This window comes from Canis aureus, chromosome 23 (genome assembly GCF_053574225.1).
Source record: "Canis aureus isolate CA01 chromosome 23, VMU_Caureus_v.1.0, whole genome shotgun sequence".
In the NCBI taxonomy this organism is placed as follows: Eukaryota; Metazoa; Chordata; class Mammalia; order Carnivora; family Canidae; genus Canis; species Canis aureus.
Window position 1 is genome coordinate 45,485,471 of NC_135633.1, and position 14,930 is coordinate 45,500,400.

A 14,930-nucleotide genomic window follows, 5' to 3' on the forward strand; every position below is an offset into this window, starting at 1 on the left:
GTCTGGCACCTGCCTTCCAGCTTCCCTAGGACAGCAGCACCAGTCTATATTAAATGACTGCTGTAAAATACCAGGTGGTTTGAGGTTTACATGCTAAGTTGTGTGCTTCTCATTATAATTGCTGCCATAGTTGAGGTAAGGAAGGCCATTGTGTGTGTGTGTGTGTGTGTGGTGTTTGAAGGGAGGTAGAGTGAGTTTTGTTGGGGTGAACTATAAAGGACTTGGGGAGAGGAGTGTGAAGCTGGGGGATGGCATTCCCAGCTGGAACTTGGAAAATGAGGTGACATGTTCACAGGACTCTGGGATGCCAAGTGGACCGCCAAAGCTGTTGACAGCAGAGTGGGGGGCCTGGTAGCAGGCAGCCTTGAAAACCAAACAAAATTTGGACATGAAGCTTTAGCTAAAACGGTTTTGTGTAAGCAAGTGGTATTGCTAGTCGTGGGATTTAAGGATAGGAGATTCCCCAACTCTGTGAGTGTTGGATGATAGTGGGGTGATAGATTGAAGGTCCTCCAGTGTCTAAACGTTGAGGACATTTCTGAGCCTGTTCTCTTCGCCTCTTTACAGACTCAAGATCTGATCTTAGGGAAGTAACTAGTTATGGTGGAAGTGAAGCAGATGAGGTCACTAGGCTCTTGTGCTTCTCGGCTACCCCAGAAAACTCACTTCATTTTACCTTAATTCATTTTTCCTTTCACACTGAGGTCCTTGTTATGGCCATATTGAGTAAGAAAAAAAAAAAAAGTCTTGTTCAGAGTCACATTACTTAAAGGCCTCTGGACAGTTACAAAGAAAGTCACAGCATAAAACCATAGTGGGAGGGAAGCTTTCAGTACTTTAGAAATAAGCCAAAAGCAGTCATGCTCATAGAAAGCAGCAAAGGATTCTTCTTGTTGACACATGCCATGCAGATTTGGTTAAGAAGAAGGGACCATTCTTGGTGAGATGGATCATCGTTAGTATTGGGCAAAAATGTTGATCCATAGGGACGGCACATGCGTGCCCCTCCCCAAAGAAAGACGCTACACAGAGCTGACTCCTTTACACTGGCCTTAGCTTGTTCTCCATTGCTTTTCCACTTTCCCCATGTAGAGGAAAGCTGTGTCAGTGGTAATTCTGGGACAAGGACTGGTTTGAAAGAAGCAGGTGATTGTAAGTAAGTCAGGAGGACCTTATGTGGAAATAGTCTTTACACCCCTGAGACAACTATGTTGAGTCCACAGAATCCTTGATTGGCTGTGTACTGCCCTAAAACTGGTGCAGTTCCTGAGCCCCTGGGTGAAAGGGCTGGGGGCTGGCTTGGTGGGAGTGTTATCTAGGAGTGTCCAGAAAGGTGGCTGCTTCTCTCTCCAGCGTTGTTCTTGGGTATGGATATGGAGAATGCTAACAAAGCCCACAGCATTCCCCCTCATCTGTTATCGTATGCCACATGTTTACTTCCAGTTTCTCCTGTTAGATAGCCTTGACCCTGTGGGGTAGATCGCGAAATCTGCGATTGCACAAGAAAAGAGACTCCATTTGTGCTACAGGAGTTACTAGAGAAGATTCTGAACGTGAGTAGGAAGGGGAGGATTATGTACCTGTGGGATTAAGGGTGAGGCCTCTTATATTTTTGCCATGTAGTCCAGGAATCTCACGCAGCAGACCGAGTGGCACAATATTCTTGTCATTTTACCTGCCTTTCAGGTGAGAAAACTACAGACAGTGATTCCTGCAGGGTGTGTCAGGGTTGGGAGAGTTCACGTGGTTCTCTGGGCCTAGTGGAACCATGATCCCAGGCCTGCCTATCTGCCAGGTCCATTTGGTCGTCTGCTGGGCTCTTCTTTCTGCCACTCCAAGGAGCGGGGGCAGCAGTGGGAACGCGTGAGACACCGGGTGTACAAAAAAAGAAATCTTAAGTGATTGTTGATAGGCAGTTGGACATCCCGTCCCGTAGTCTGCGGTGTGTGAGAAGTGCTTTCGCTCTTTCATGATATTGAGGCCTTTGGACAAAACGGTGGGAGGCGGCGCATCCCTGGTGCCCTCTGTGCTGACGGGGGCCGGCGGCGATTCCAGGCACTGCTCGGTGGCCTGGCGCCCTGGACCCCTGGCCCCTGCTCGCCTATGGCGGGCCATCGGATAAGGTGTGGAAAGTCCATTTGTGCCAGTGTCGTTGCTCCTGGTTCTTGGGCTGCAACCAGGAGCAGGGATAGACAGGAGGCTGGACCCCGAGGTGAAGGGCACAGGCGAGGGGCCGCCGCTCTGGCTGCAGGGAGACTCCGCCCCGGAGAGCAGCCGGGAGAGCAGCCGGACTGGACTGGACGGGACCGGGACGGGACGGGACCGGGACGGGGACGGGGACGGAACCGCAGGGAGGCCCTGCTGCCGCGCGGTTCCCGCTCAGCTTCCCACGCGGCTTCGTATGCTAATTGGGGGCGGGGTGGGGAAAAGGGTTCCACCCTGATTGGTTGAGGCCGGGATTCGGGCTTCGACTCGCCCATTGGTGCTTTCTGGAGCCGGTCCTGGGTCTTGGCTGGGGCGTCTTGGTTGCGCTGAGTCCAGCGGTGTAACGGGAGCTCCCGGCCGAAAGCCCCGGTACGTGACGTTGTCCCTTGGGGCCTGTTCCCATGGTCCCTGTCTCACCGTGATGATGAGAATGGCTTCGTGCAGAAGTTCCGAACTAGGTTCTATATTGAATGCATGTATCTACACACATAGACCCTGCACACTCCTTAAATGCATGTGCACATGTACGTATGTACCCTTAATTAGGCCTCAGTTTCATTAGCAGATTGCTCTCCGCTCTCACATTTCTGAGTCGCGAGACAGGATGGTGTTGCCCAAAGTTGTCGTATGCTTGGACATGCCGTTCCTCGGCCAGATCCACTATGAGAAAACACCACACTTTCACTGAAGTGTGTGGGTCCTCAGCTCCTCCCTCACGCTGATTTGGTGGGGGTGGGGCTAAGGGTGCAGAAAGGTCTTTGTGTTTGCAGAGTTTTGCCAGTTGCAGCGCATTGTTCTCCCTCCAGCTTTGTGGGGAGTGCCTGAGCCCTGCCTCTGGAGATTCCAATTGTGGAAGTCTGGAGGAAACCTGATCACTGTAAGGTGTGGCCAGCATTGCACCTCCCCCTTCTCTGATTTCCCACCAACATTTCCACTTGCTGAAGTAGAAGCCACGTCAGGATTTGCCTTAGGATCCAGGCCATCCACGATTCCTAATTTTAATCTGTGATAGATGTGAGCAAACATGCAAATACTACTTCGTGTTTTGAAGTAAAGAAACTGAGGAGGATGATGAGTAAACCCCATCTATGGCCTAAGAATAACTACTCACTGCTAGCTTTGGCCTTGTGAGAAATGAGTGTGTGTGTGTGTGTGTGTGTGTGTGTATAAAACCTAGGAGGAGATTTCAAGTTACTTTCAAATTAGTTTGAAGTTATAGCTGAGAAACATTTTTTATTCTAATGGAATTATCATTTGGTCAAGGATTTTAATTAAAAAAAAAAAAAAGCATGATTCTTCCTCTAGAGTAAACTAAGCTCCTTTTGCAAAAACAAACGAACAAACAAACAAGCAAAACCCTTACATGTGGTGCCTAAGCAAAGAAGTCTGTGCACAGAGGCCAGAGAGCCTGGGTAGGTGCAGCGGAGCGTTCCCACGATGTTGTATGTCCATATCAGTGTTATGGTAGTGGTAGCTCGTGTTCAGTGCCTGCAGGGTTGAATACTGTGTCACGTTTAATTAGAACAGGAAGCACACTCCAGTTTGTGTGTGAAGCAGATAAACTGGAGCTGAGAGGCCAGTGCTCGGCAGAGAGCCAGAATCCATGACCCTTGCTCACGCAGCCACATGGGACTCGAGAATCCTTGAGTGGGGCTTAGTGCTCTGTCCTGGGCTAGGAAAGGCTCTTGCTCACACATGGTCTGGCAATAGGGCCAGCCCCTCTCTGTGTCTTATGTATGTGGTGACACAACTGCTCTTCCCATTTTACCTTCCTTCTCTGGCCTCCCCACCCCCGTCCTTTCTGTTCTGCCCCTTGACCATCCCGAATTTTGAGGACACGTTGTGTTCGGTCAAGGGCTTGATTTTTGTTGGTGTTGCTGCTGGCACCCTTGGTACTGGGTTGTGTGAAAGCGTCATGACTTCACTCAGTGTGTCTTAAAGGTTGTTATTTTGACCTCTCGGGTCATTTTGGGGGGTGGCTGGACTTGTGATAATTTTGAATGGTAACTTTGGAATTTTATGAATCAAAAAGACAGCCCTGAGTTGAATGTGGGAGAATGCCTCGTGGGCTTTTATGAGTCACACAGGAAGGAGGAAAAGGAGGACTTTATTGGCACTGACATGCACTTTGCTTCTTCCCCAGGTTCTCCTCCTGTGTGTTACAGCCCTGGTAGTCCCACCCCAATTCTAGAAGACCCCAACTACTTTTTCCCAGACTTTCAGCTCTATTCTGGGAGACGTGAAGCATCTGCTTTGACGGTGGAGGCAACTGGTAGTAGCATCAGGGAAAAAGTTGGTAAGTCCTTTTACTGGCATTTGGGTTGGAAAAACAAGATGATCATATGTTTCTGATTTTTAGCCTTTTTGCAGTTTTTTCTCTATCCTTGTTTTAAAAATCAGCCAGTTGTATTATCAATTGTCTCTTTATTGGTAGGTGCCTTATTTTTAATGTTTGTGCTATGGTGTCAATAGACTATTTTACAATGATACGTGACTCTCTCAATAGACAGAGTTCTTATGTAGGAACTTGAGAGTTATGCCACTTATTCCCTAATTTTTCTCTAATTCCTCAATACTTTTTTGTATTCTTTCCCAGAATCTTTTTTTCCTTCTCCGCTTTCACTTTTATCTCTTTTTGCAAATAATTGAGAAGTTCGGAAGAAATTCAAAACTATAGTAGGGAGGGAGCTGCCTCCTTTGTGAAAACTTCCTGCCTATTTTTGAGGGCTTTTGAAATTGGTAAAACTGGGAGGGAATCTTTAAAACCCCTGTAGGGAAGGATCTCCTGGTTCTTGGCAAATGTGCTGATGAAAAGAGAAATCAGTAGTTTTCATGCTTGATGAGACTCTATTGCTTGTGTTTTTTTGCCCCCTCCCCCCCCCATCATTCTCTTTTGGAAATATATTTTTATTTGAATTTTTATTCAGGTTTTTCACAATGTTTTTATCTTTATTTTTGAATGTGCTTGTGTCCCAAGCCTTGCAGAGCAATTATCCTGAGGGTAGGGACTTTGTTCTTTTTACCTTCTACCCCCAGCACCTGTCAGAATGCCTGGATGTAATGGGGTGGCAGGAAGGATTTGCACAGTAAGAGGGTGGCCCACTTGAGCCCACATCTATCTCTCTTTCCTTGGGTTCCTCTTTGCTCATTACAGCTTTTTGGCAATTCGTCTTACATGGACTTCCAATAACCTGTTTTTAGGGTTTGAAATTTTTTATCGTTCAGCTTTGGGTTTATATCTTCATTACAGTATACATTCTTGAAGGTAGGGAATAAGTTCCAATTTACTGCACATGCAGTCTCATGTTATAGATATGACATCTGCCCATTTTACAGAGAGAGATGTTCAGAGAAACCAGACAACTTGTCCGAGGTCTCAGAGGTATGATTTGGGGTCAGGGGAAAGAGGCAGTGGTATGATCAGAGTTGAGCTTTGGGAGCCAGTCTAAAAAGTTCTTGACTTGGCTGGACAATTATTTTCTGAATGCCTTCTGTGTATCAGGGTAGTGTTCTAGACACTGGAGATACAGCAAGTGAATATAGCAGGTACAACTCTGCCATCCAGTTCTTGAATTCTAGAAGAGGAGGACAGATCATAAATGCCATGTGGACTGGAGACCAGAGGCAGGAGGTGTTATGAGGCTATTCAGGTCCTCTAGGCAAGTGGGAGGGAGAGCTGGGACCTGGGAAGTGGCTGAGGGCATGGAAGTTAGGGTTGCAGTGCTATTGCCAAGACACTAAAAATATCATTTAGTGTCACTTCTACTCATATTTTATTTTATTTATTTTTATTTTTTAAAAGATTTTATTTATTTAATCATGAGAGACACAGAAGGAGAGGCAGAAACACAGACAGAGGGAGAAATAGGCTCCCTGCAGGAGCCAGATGTGGGACTTGATCCCAGGACCCCAGGATCATGCCCTGAGTCAAAGACACATGCCCAACCACTGAGCCACCCAGGTGCCCCTTCTCATATTTTAATACCAAAAAGAGTAAGAGGGATGTAACCCTTCATAGCCTTTGCCAAAAAAAGATAGGCATAAACCTAATGACAAGTGTCTGTGTGTATGTACAATATACATATATGTATATATCTTGTAGGCATATCTGTTACTTTGTTTTTTTTCTCATTTCACTGTGGACTGAGAAAAACCAGCTTGGCAGTTGATCAAATGTGGGGAGAAAAGGAGACAAAGGATCAAAAGTCTGTCTGAAATTTCTATCTGGATGGCTCATATGATAAGGATGCCATGTACAGAAAATACAAAACAAACAAACAAAAAGGCAGCCTTGGGATAGAAAGGTGGTTTGAGTGGGGAGATGGTGTGTTCTAGGTATGTATAGAAACACAGAGCCATTGTTGCTTGGAATTGTAGAACTGGGCTGCTTGGCTATGACCCAGTTCAGTTTCCTCAATTTATCCATGAAGAGATCGAGCTCAGAAAGATAGGTGATTTGCTCGAGGTTGTGCCAGTAGTAAGTGCTGGAATTTTTACTGTCCTCATGCTAATTTTCTCGATACACTACTTCCAGCATTGTTTTGAGATGGATAAGTCTTTTATTTCATGGCACTCTTATAGGAATTCTTTGACTGGTTAACTGTTGGATCCCCCATTACCTACAGACACTGGCTTGTGTGCTAGGAAGGCCCAGATGAGTTGAAGTGATCCTTGCCTTTTAGAAATAGTCTTGTGTAAATAAATTGTTGCCATCTGCTGCCATAATTGCTCTAATATGATATGTACAAATGGAGTGGAGACTTAGGAGAAGGAGGGCTCCGGCCTGCTGGGCTGCAGCGGGACAGGCTATACTCAGAGGTAGCTGTGGAGCTTTCACTGAAAGCAGTCTAGGAATTTCCCAGAAAGATGAGCTGAGAGGCATCTTTCTCAGGAAAGGGAGGAATGTGAGCAAAGGCCTAGAGGTGAGAGAACTGGCATGTCTAGGAGCTCTATGGTCTTAGGTATTGCTGGATTTAAGCGCTGAGGGGTTGCCAGGGAAAGGAGATGGTGGCGATGGCCTGAAATGTTGCTGGACCAGGCAACGCAGTACCTGCTACATCTTAGGGTAGAATGCCCGTTTCATCTTGTAATTAATATGGAGGAATTTTGTGCAGAGGAGCGATGCGATTAGGTTTTCCTATTTGAATAATCTTTCAAGGTAATGTGGAAGATAGATTGAGGTCTAAGGGGTGGGTTTGGAGGTGGGAACGAGACTAGCAAAATAGAAAATAGATAAGGAGGCTGCTGGAATTGTCTGGGTATGAGACACCAAGAGCTTTGCAGTGTTGTGGAATGAACATAGATTGTGTTGTAGAATGAGTCAGACCCTGGCACTGGCTTTTCTGCTCTTCCTACCTCTGCGACCCCTGTCATTTACCTTCTCTGAACCTTTCTCCTCTTCTGTGAGATAGAGGACATTGACATTTGTCTCATATGATTGTGCCTCATACAATTATACGTGGAATAAATGAAATCACGTAAGGAGAGAATTAACACAATACCTGATATGTCATGTGCATTTTTAAAATGGTGCTTGTTGTTCTGTTGTGGTTATCAATAGTAAACTTGGATATTGGGATGGGAATGAAGAGGGTTGGGAGAGGCGTTTAGGAGTAGCGTTGGCGGGCTGAAACGGGATGTTGGGAGTAAGGGAACAGAAGGAACTTTGGAAAACTGCCAGGTTTCTGGCTTGGCGAGGAGTAGATGAGGAAGGGATATGGGTTTGGTGGGTGGATAAGTGTTGGGGGTGAGGAAGACATCGTGAGTGTGGCGAACCAGCAGGCCATCTGCTGGTGGTTGTAGATGTGGGTCACGAGTCAGTGATTGAAGACCGGTGGCTGGTGTGATGCCCCAGGAGGTTCCATTGATTGAGGGTGGGAGAGCTTTCAGGGCAGAGCTAGGGGAAACACCAGAACTTAAGGGGCAGATGGAGAAAAGAGAGAAAGAAAAGAAGTGCAGAGGGAGGTAGGAGCCCAAACAGGGTGGAGTGTGGGGGTGGGAGACTTGGATGCTAAATCAGGAGAGCATTTCAGGAAGTAGGTGATCAACATGCCAGATGCTTCAGAGGTGACTTGCGTCATACGGGAGATGGAAACTTCTTATTGGGCTTGGTTGCTAATCAGAGCTGTAGGGAGGGTGGTGAATGGGGCATTTGGAAAGTGGAGACGGAGTATAGACTGCTTGCTGAGGACAGTCAGAAGAGAGGGGGAGAACAGACACACAGGGACAGTTAGAGGTACATGGGTAGGTTCACGGAAAGGGGATTCCTTTTTGTTTGATCTTGTTTTTTTGCTTCCTCTTTTTTTTTTTTTTTTTTTAAAGATGAGGAAGACTTGGCATGTTTATATGAAGAAGGGAAGGAGCTGGTGGGGAGTTTAAAGAAGGGAAGGGAGTCAAAGACATAGCAAGGTCCAGGAGGAAGCAGGAGGTGAGGGAATGGAGAGCAGTAGAGATGCTGTGAACGGGAGAAACACTTCCCTGAGAACCTACAGAGTAAACGGAGGTGGTGTGGTGTATTTAAGATGTTGTCTTTAAAGGCTCCCGTAGTGGCCGCCCCGGTGGCTCTGCTGGCTAAGCGTCTGCCTTCGGCTCAGGTCATAATACCAGGGTTCTGGGATAGAGCCCCACATCAGGCTCCCTGCTCAGTTTGGAGACTGCTTCTCCATCTCCCTCAGCTCCTCCCCTTGCTTGTGCTCTCTTTCTCTCTTTTGCTAAATAAATAATCTTTAAAAAATATAAAAAGAATAAGCTACACTGCTTATTACAGCTACCCTGTAGCTACCCTGCTAATTACTGTTGGTGTAGGTCCAGACCTGCACCCCTGTGGCGCAACCTGATAACCTCTTCCCTCTGTTTGCCTCCTAGTCGAGGACCCCGTGTGTCACTTCCAGCCCCCAAGCCTCCTGAGGACCTCAGAGGTGGAAATGAGAGGTTCCGAGGATGCAGCAGCTGGGACAGTGTTACAGCGGCTGATCCAGGAACAACTGCGGTATGGCACCCCAACCGAGAACATGAACCTGCTGGCCATTCAGCACCAGGCCACAGGGAGCGCCGGACCCGCCCACCCCGCAAACAGCTTTTCTTCCACGGAGAACCTCGCTCAAGAAGACCCACCAATGGTCTACCAGTCGGCACGCCAGGAGCCGCAGGGTCAGGAGCACCAGGTGGACAATACGGTGATGGAGAAGCAGGGGCGGTCTGCGCAGCCTCAGCAGAACAGTGAGGAGCTGCCCACTTATGAGGAGGCCAAGGCACAGTCCCAGTTCTTCCGGGGACAGCAGCAGCAGCAGCAGCAACAGCAACAGCCTGGGGCCGTTGGCCACGGTTACTACATGGCCGGGGGCAGCAGTCAGAAGGCCCGGACCGAGGGGAGGCCCACGGTGAACCGTGCCAACAGTGGACAGGCACACAAGGACGAGGCGCTGAAAGAACTCAAGCAGGGCCATGTCCGCTCCCTCAGTGAGAGGATCATGCAGCTGTCCCTGGAGAGGAATGGTGCCAAGCAACACCTCCCTGGCTCAGGGAATGGGAAGGGGTTCAAGGCAGGCGGGGGCCCCTCCCCAGCCCAGCCTGCAGGCAAAGTGCTGGACCCCCGGGGTCCTCCACCTGAGTACCCCTACAAGACCAAGCAGATCATGTCCCCCGTCAGCAAGACCCAGGAGCACGGACTCTTCTACAGTGACCAGCACCCTGGGATGCTCCACGAGATGGTCAAGCCTTACCCTGCTCCTCAGCCCGCGAGGACCGAAGTGGCCGTCCTGCGGTACCAACCACCCCCCGAGTATGGAGTAACCAGGTGATTATCTGTCAAGCCCACGGTTTTAACCTGGCTTTGCGAAATTCAGTGGTCATGTTCTTAGCACTTGTTTTCAAGGCACATAAGGTTTTTGCCATAGGGTGTTTTTTTTTTTTTTTTTTACATGTGATATTTAATAAGCTACTTCGTGGCCCAGATACATAGAGTAAAAGAGAACAGAGATCAATTGAGGATTTTCTCCAAATGTAAGAGAAGGCAGTTGGGGATTTCTGAGTTGAGGGGAGGAGCCTCGGATGTTGGCAGTCCTTGGGAGCCCTGCCTAGTGGCCAGGCAAAGCAGCAATTTTCCTGGCTGGCTCTGTGGAGAGCGTCCAAACTCCTGGAGCATATTATTACCGTGGGGTTTTATGGAGCCTTTCTTCATTGTAGATTTGAAAGGAAAATGTAGTCTGCATGCTAGAAGAGAGAGATTAAAGGGGCCATAGAAATCATATAGTCTCACCTCTGTACTGAACAGTTGAGACACTAAAGCGCGGAGAGACTCTACATTTCCACAGTCCATAACTTGGAGGCTGCTAGAGCTAAGGCTCAAGTGTCCTGACCCTCAAAATCTCTCCCCTCTGTTGCCTTAATCCTAATCCCTCTTCCGACGATGGGTGGGTTTAGCAACACTTACTGCGTGTCCACTCTGTGCAGTCTTGTACCAGGTTCAGAGATCAATAAGGGCACCTGGGTGGCTCAGCCGTTGAGCATCTGCCTTTGGCTCAGGTCGTGATCCTGGGATCCTGGGATCAAGTCCCACACTGGGCTCCCTGCATGGAGCCTGCTTCTCCCTCTGCCTGTGTCTCTGCCTCTCTGTGTGTCTCTCATGAATAAATAAATAAAATCTTAGGGAAAAAAAAAAAGAAGGCTTCTGCCCTCAAGGACCTTACGGCACTGTCCTGGGAGAACCAGCACCCAAGCCCATCACTGCTATGTAGTGGGCTCTTTGAGGACAGGACTCAGAGTCCTCAGAACCCGAGAGATAGTATGACTCACAACTGGAGGCACTGGGGACAACCCCACAGAGGAAGTGACATCCAAGTTGGGTCTCAAAGGACCAGGAAGAGCAGTGGGAAGGTGTGCGAAGAGATGGGGTAGCAGGATGTGCTGTGCAGAGGGGATGCTGCTGGTTTGGTCTGGGATGTGCCATGGTACCACTGGCAGGTTAGGGTGCAGCCAGCAGTGGCAGAGATGGGCTAGAACGGGGAGCTGAGACCAGCCGGTGAGGGTCTTTGAGAGTCCTACTGTGGAGTTTGGAACTTAGCCATAGGCAATTGTGAAAGCCAGTGTTTTCAAGGAGAGTCTCTGTTGATGTTTATTAGGCTGACTTTGGTGGCAGTGAAGGATGAATCGGAGGAAACAGGACTGGAGGCCATGAAGACCTTCAGGGACAGTTTCAGTAGTCCAGCTAAGAATTGGTGAGGATGCCCTATGCTGGAGGCTGGAGGTCTAGGGGAGTGTCATCATATGCTGTGAGAGGCAGAGAAGGAGAATTGACGGGATTTAGTGACTGATTAAACACAGAAGTTGAAGAATAATACGGCAGTTGGAAATCAGGCTCTCAAGAGAGAAATTGGGTCTGAAGGTACATTTTGGGAGCTACCAGCATTGAGATGTTGCCGAGCTTCTTGGTGAGAGTGTGGAGCATGAGAAGGCAGGTAACTATGGCCTATTATTGGCTATGTCTTCATTCTCACAAAGGACCTTATTTGTCTGTTTCTAAATCAGATGAGATGAGTTTTCCCGGTGTGACCTCAGCCACTGTGCGCAGGGCATACCTTGGCTGTACATCTTTTGAAAAGGGAGTGATTGGGCCTTGGCAGAGAGGGAGAGAGAGAGAGTGTGTGTGTGTGTGTGTGTGTGTGTGTGTGTGTGTGTGCGCGCGCTGGCTGACCTGCCCTTTACTTCCCAGCTGCTGACACATTTCCCTGCATATGAGGCAGGGAATGCCAGCTTGGAAGCAGTAGAGCACCTTTTAGACCTCTGACAGGCTGCAAAACTCATTCTTCTAAAGGTGGCATAGTCTAACCCACTATAGGGGTCCACGGGGCTCTTGCTTCTTACCTTTTCTAGTTCATTAAGTCACAAGAGACATTTAAACTTCAAAATGATCAGGTTTGAAGAGGGACAAGAATGTCTTTCCATCTCTGGTATTGGTGCCACATTGACTCAAGACACTTGTTTACAGTCACCTATGATGTTTATCACAGAATCTTATCAGAGTAGGGTTTGTGGTATTTCACATCTTTTCCTGAACATTTGACTCAGCCTCTAGAGCTTGAGAGAAGGGGGGGACATCCCCAAAGGAAGTCTACTTTTTCTCTTTGGCTTTATAGCGATGCATTAAGTGGATCCTTTTGCTTTTTATCATCTGGCTATAGGTGTGATACGAGGTGGGAGACAGGGTAGGGCGGGGAGGGAAGCATCAGGAGGAGACCCACCCAGTTACCTGTGGAAAGTGTCCTTTGTCTCAGTTATGACGTCAAAAAGAAGAAGAAATGTATGAGGGACTGGAGCCAATTGCCAGGCTTGGCAGCTGGATTGACATGGCACATCAAAATGGTCCAGAAGACGTAACAGACGGGCCTTTGAGGCTTGGGCCCAGAGCTACAAGGGCCCTTTGTGAGCCTGGCCGTGGCTAGCCAGCGTGGCTCCAGTGGCACAGCTCGGGCTGACAGAGTCAACAAAGTTGTATCCACACCAGTCCTGCTTCAGACATGTCCAGTGTGGTCTGGACTCCAAGGGTTGGATCTGGAATTCAGCAATGTGTCATGTTCAAGTTTTCTTTGACCCAGGAGATGAGCAGGGCTCCTTTTAATTTCATGGATACATTTCCCTCTGCCTAAAGTGTTATCTGTTTGTCATTCATGGCAATGGTGTTGGAAGCTGCAGACTGTTGGATCAATACATCATAGACTCTTGGCCTCCAAGGAATGGCTGCTGAGTGAGATCTCACCTGAGTGAGATCATCACGGAGTCATCTCCTGGCCTTGTGATGCAAAAGTGGGCTCAGTATGTGGTGAATATTCAGTGGTTTCTCCAACCTTTAACATTGTTCAGATTTCGTTGCTTTTTGCACACAGATGGGAAGGTCCAAAAGATAAGACAGAGCATAGAGCTTATGGTATAAAGGGGAAGAACTTGGAGTTCTTGCCTTCCTTACTGACTCACTATAGCTTATTAATTCACCTGCCCTGACCTGCTAAGGATGGAGATGTGTGGTAGTTTATTGCAAAGCACTTTAGTCTCCTTAGGTGAGAAACCCCACGGAAAGGCTATCAGACAAAGCCTTGTTGACTTGCACCACCTTGGCCCTTGTCATGGGGGAGATGGGGAGGCTGGTGGAGATGGGGAGACCAAGGCCCTGCCAATGTGGCCAGTGGGAACCTCCAGGGAACATGAGCCACCCCTGGATGAAGGCCCTGGTTTTGTTCCTGCTCCAGCTTCTTTTATCCTCAACCCGAAAGTGGTAATGGATAGAAAGGAGGGCAAGGTGAGAATTGTGGTTGTTGTACTGTCACTGTCCTTCCTATATGATATGGGGATCCATGATGTTTGTGGTAAGCTCTCAGGCTTTAGACGTAAGCATAGGGAGTTAGATTTATGAATTTTCCAGGAGCAGAGACAAGAGGGGTAACTGTTTATTAATATTTTATTCCTCTATGAATGTATTAATTTGATTTTTAATGTGTAAACAGATACTTTATAAAGGCATGGAAGGATGGTGTTTGACCCAGCCCTCTATATGGGACTGATAAAAACATCTTACAAGGTGATGTCAAGCAGGAGGTGGTGTAGACTGCCTTGCATGGAGAAACTTGTTCATTTCTCCCCTTGGGCCATGCATCTCCACCACCCTCCTTCCCAGCAGGGCAGGGGGAAATGTGTGGCGTAACTAATGTCCTAAATCACTCATCTTTTCTTTTCTCTTTTCTTTTTCTTTTTCTTTTTCTTTTTCTTTTCTTTCTTTTCTTTTCTTTCTTTTTTTGTTTTCTCTTTCTTTTCTAAGATTATTTATTTATTTATTTATTTATTCATGAGAAACACAGAGAGAGGCAGAGATGTAAGGAGAGAGAGAGGCAGGCTCCCTGTGAAGAGCTCAATGCGGGACTCAATCCCGGAACCCCAGGATCACCACCTGAGCTAAAGGCAGATGCTCAACCACTGAGCCACCCAGGTGTCCTGATCATATTTTTCTTTAAAAATGCACTGTGTGTTTTTCCCCAGAGAAATCTCCAGGGTTGGTTTTCTTTAGGATAGATGACATTATCTGGGAACATGCCAAATGAGGGTACAGCGAAGAGGAAGGGAACGAAAGGGGATCCAGCCAAGGAGTGCATGTGACAAATTAAAGAGAGACAACAACTCTCTTCAAGAAACTCATATCGATCCAACTGTGCAACCAGAGTGCAGTTTAAAACATGAATGAGCCCAAAGATGTGTGTTGGAGAGCAGGGCTTACTTGGTGGGCTTCAGGTTTGGAATGCATCATATTACAAGAAAGAATGCCTAATGGGCCCATCTTCAAATTGGAAATGCCTGGAACAGGAAGAATTGTCAGAGTAAGCGTGTTTCCAAAGTGGTGATTTATACAGTTATGAAAATGAATTGCTGTGTAGGACAAAAGGTAAGCCAAACCCAAGGTTGTTGGATTAAAAACTGTGTGTTGCCCTTAACAAAAACGAGGCTATGGAGCTCTATTTAAATTACACCAGCTAAACATGTGTTTGGAATACCGGCATTAGAACTCAGGAGTTTCTACAGTTTTTAAGCTGGATCATGGCTGGGTGAGCCAAGTAAAATGCTGCTTATTCTGAGAAACAGCTCTGCAGTATGGGAATTTTAGAAGCCAGGATCAAATTCAGGTTACTGTCTCAGGAAACCTAACACAATTGCAGCTATAATGAATTAAATGAGTGACTTCTTCA

The 14,930-nt window shown here is 47.5% G+C and overlaps 1 protein-coding gene and 2 long non-coding RNA genes across 11 annotated transcripts in view; 1 reads left to right on the top strand and 2 right to left on the bottom strand.

The window, feature by feature from the left end:
• AMOTL1 (angiomotin like 1) overlaps positions 1-14,930 on the top strand; it is a 146,468-nt gene that overhangs the window by 75,019 nt on the left and 56,519 nt on the right. For 7 of the 9 annotated variants that reach the window (XM_077867488.1, XM_077867487.1, XM_077867490.1 and 4 more), the window contains 2 exons: positions 4,349-4,501; positions 9,070-10,000. In XM_077867488.1, coding sequence (XP_077723614.1) covers positions 4,349-4,501; positions 9,070-10,000 — 1,084 coding nt within the window. The remainder of the gene's footprint in view (positions 1-4,348; positions 4,502-9,069; positions 10,001-14,930) is intronic. The other 2 variants (XM_077867495.1, XM_077867494.1) reach the window with 1 other exon arrangement.
• On the bottom strand, positions 10,226-10,839 carry LOC144295085 (uncharacterized). Its single transcript, XR_013362487.1, has 2 exons — positions 10,637-10,839; positions 10,226-10,416 (listed from the first exon to the last, which is right to left on the bottom strand). It is a non-coding gene; the product is annotated as an uncharacterized LOC144295085 (long non-coding RNA).
• LOC144295082 (uncharacterized) lies at positions 10,888-12,973 on the bottom strand. Its single transcript, XR_013362483.1, has 3 exons — positions 12,452-12,973; positions 12,067-12,194; positions 10,888-11,472 (listed from the first exon to the last, which is right to left on the bottom strand). It is a non-coding gene; the product is annotated as an uncharacterized LOC144295082 (long non-coding RNA).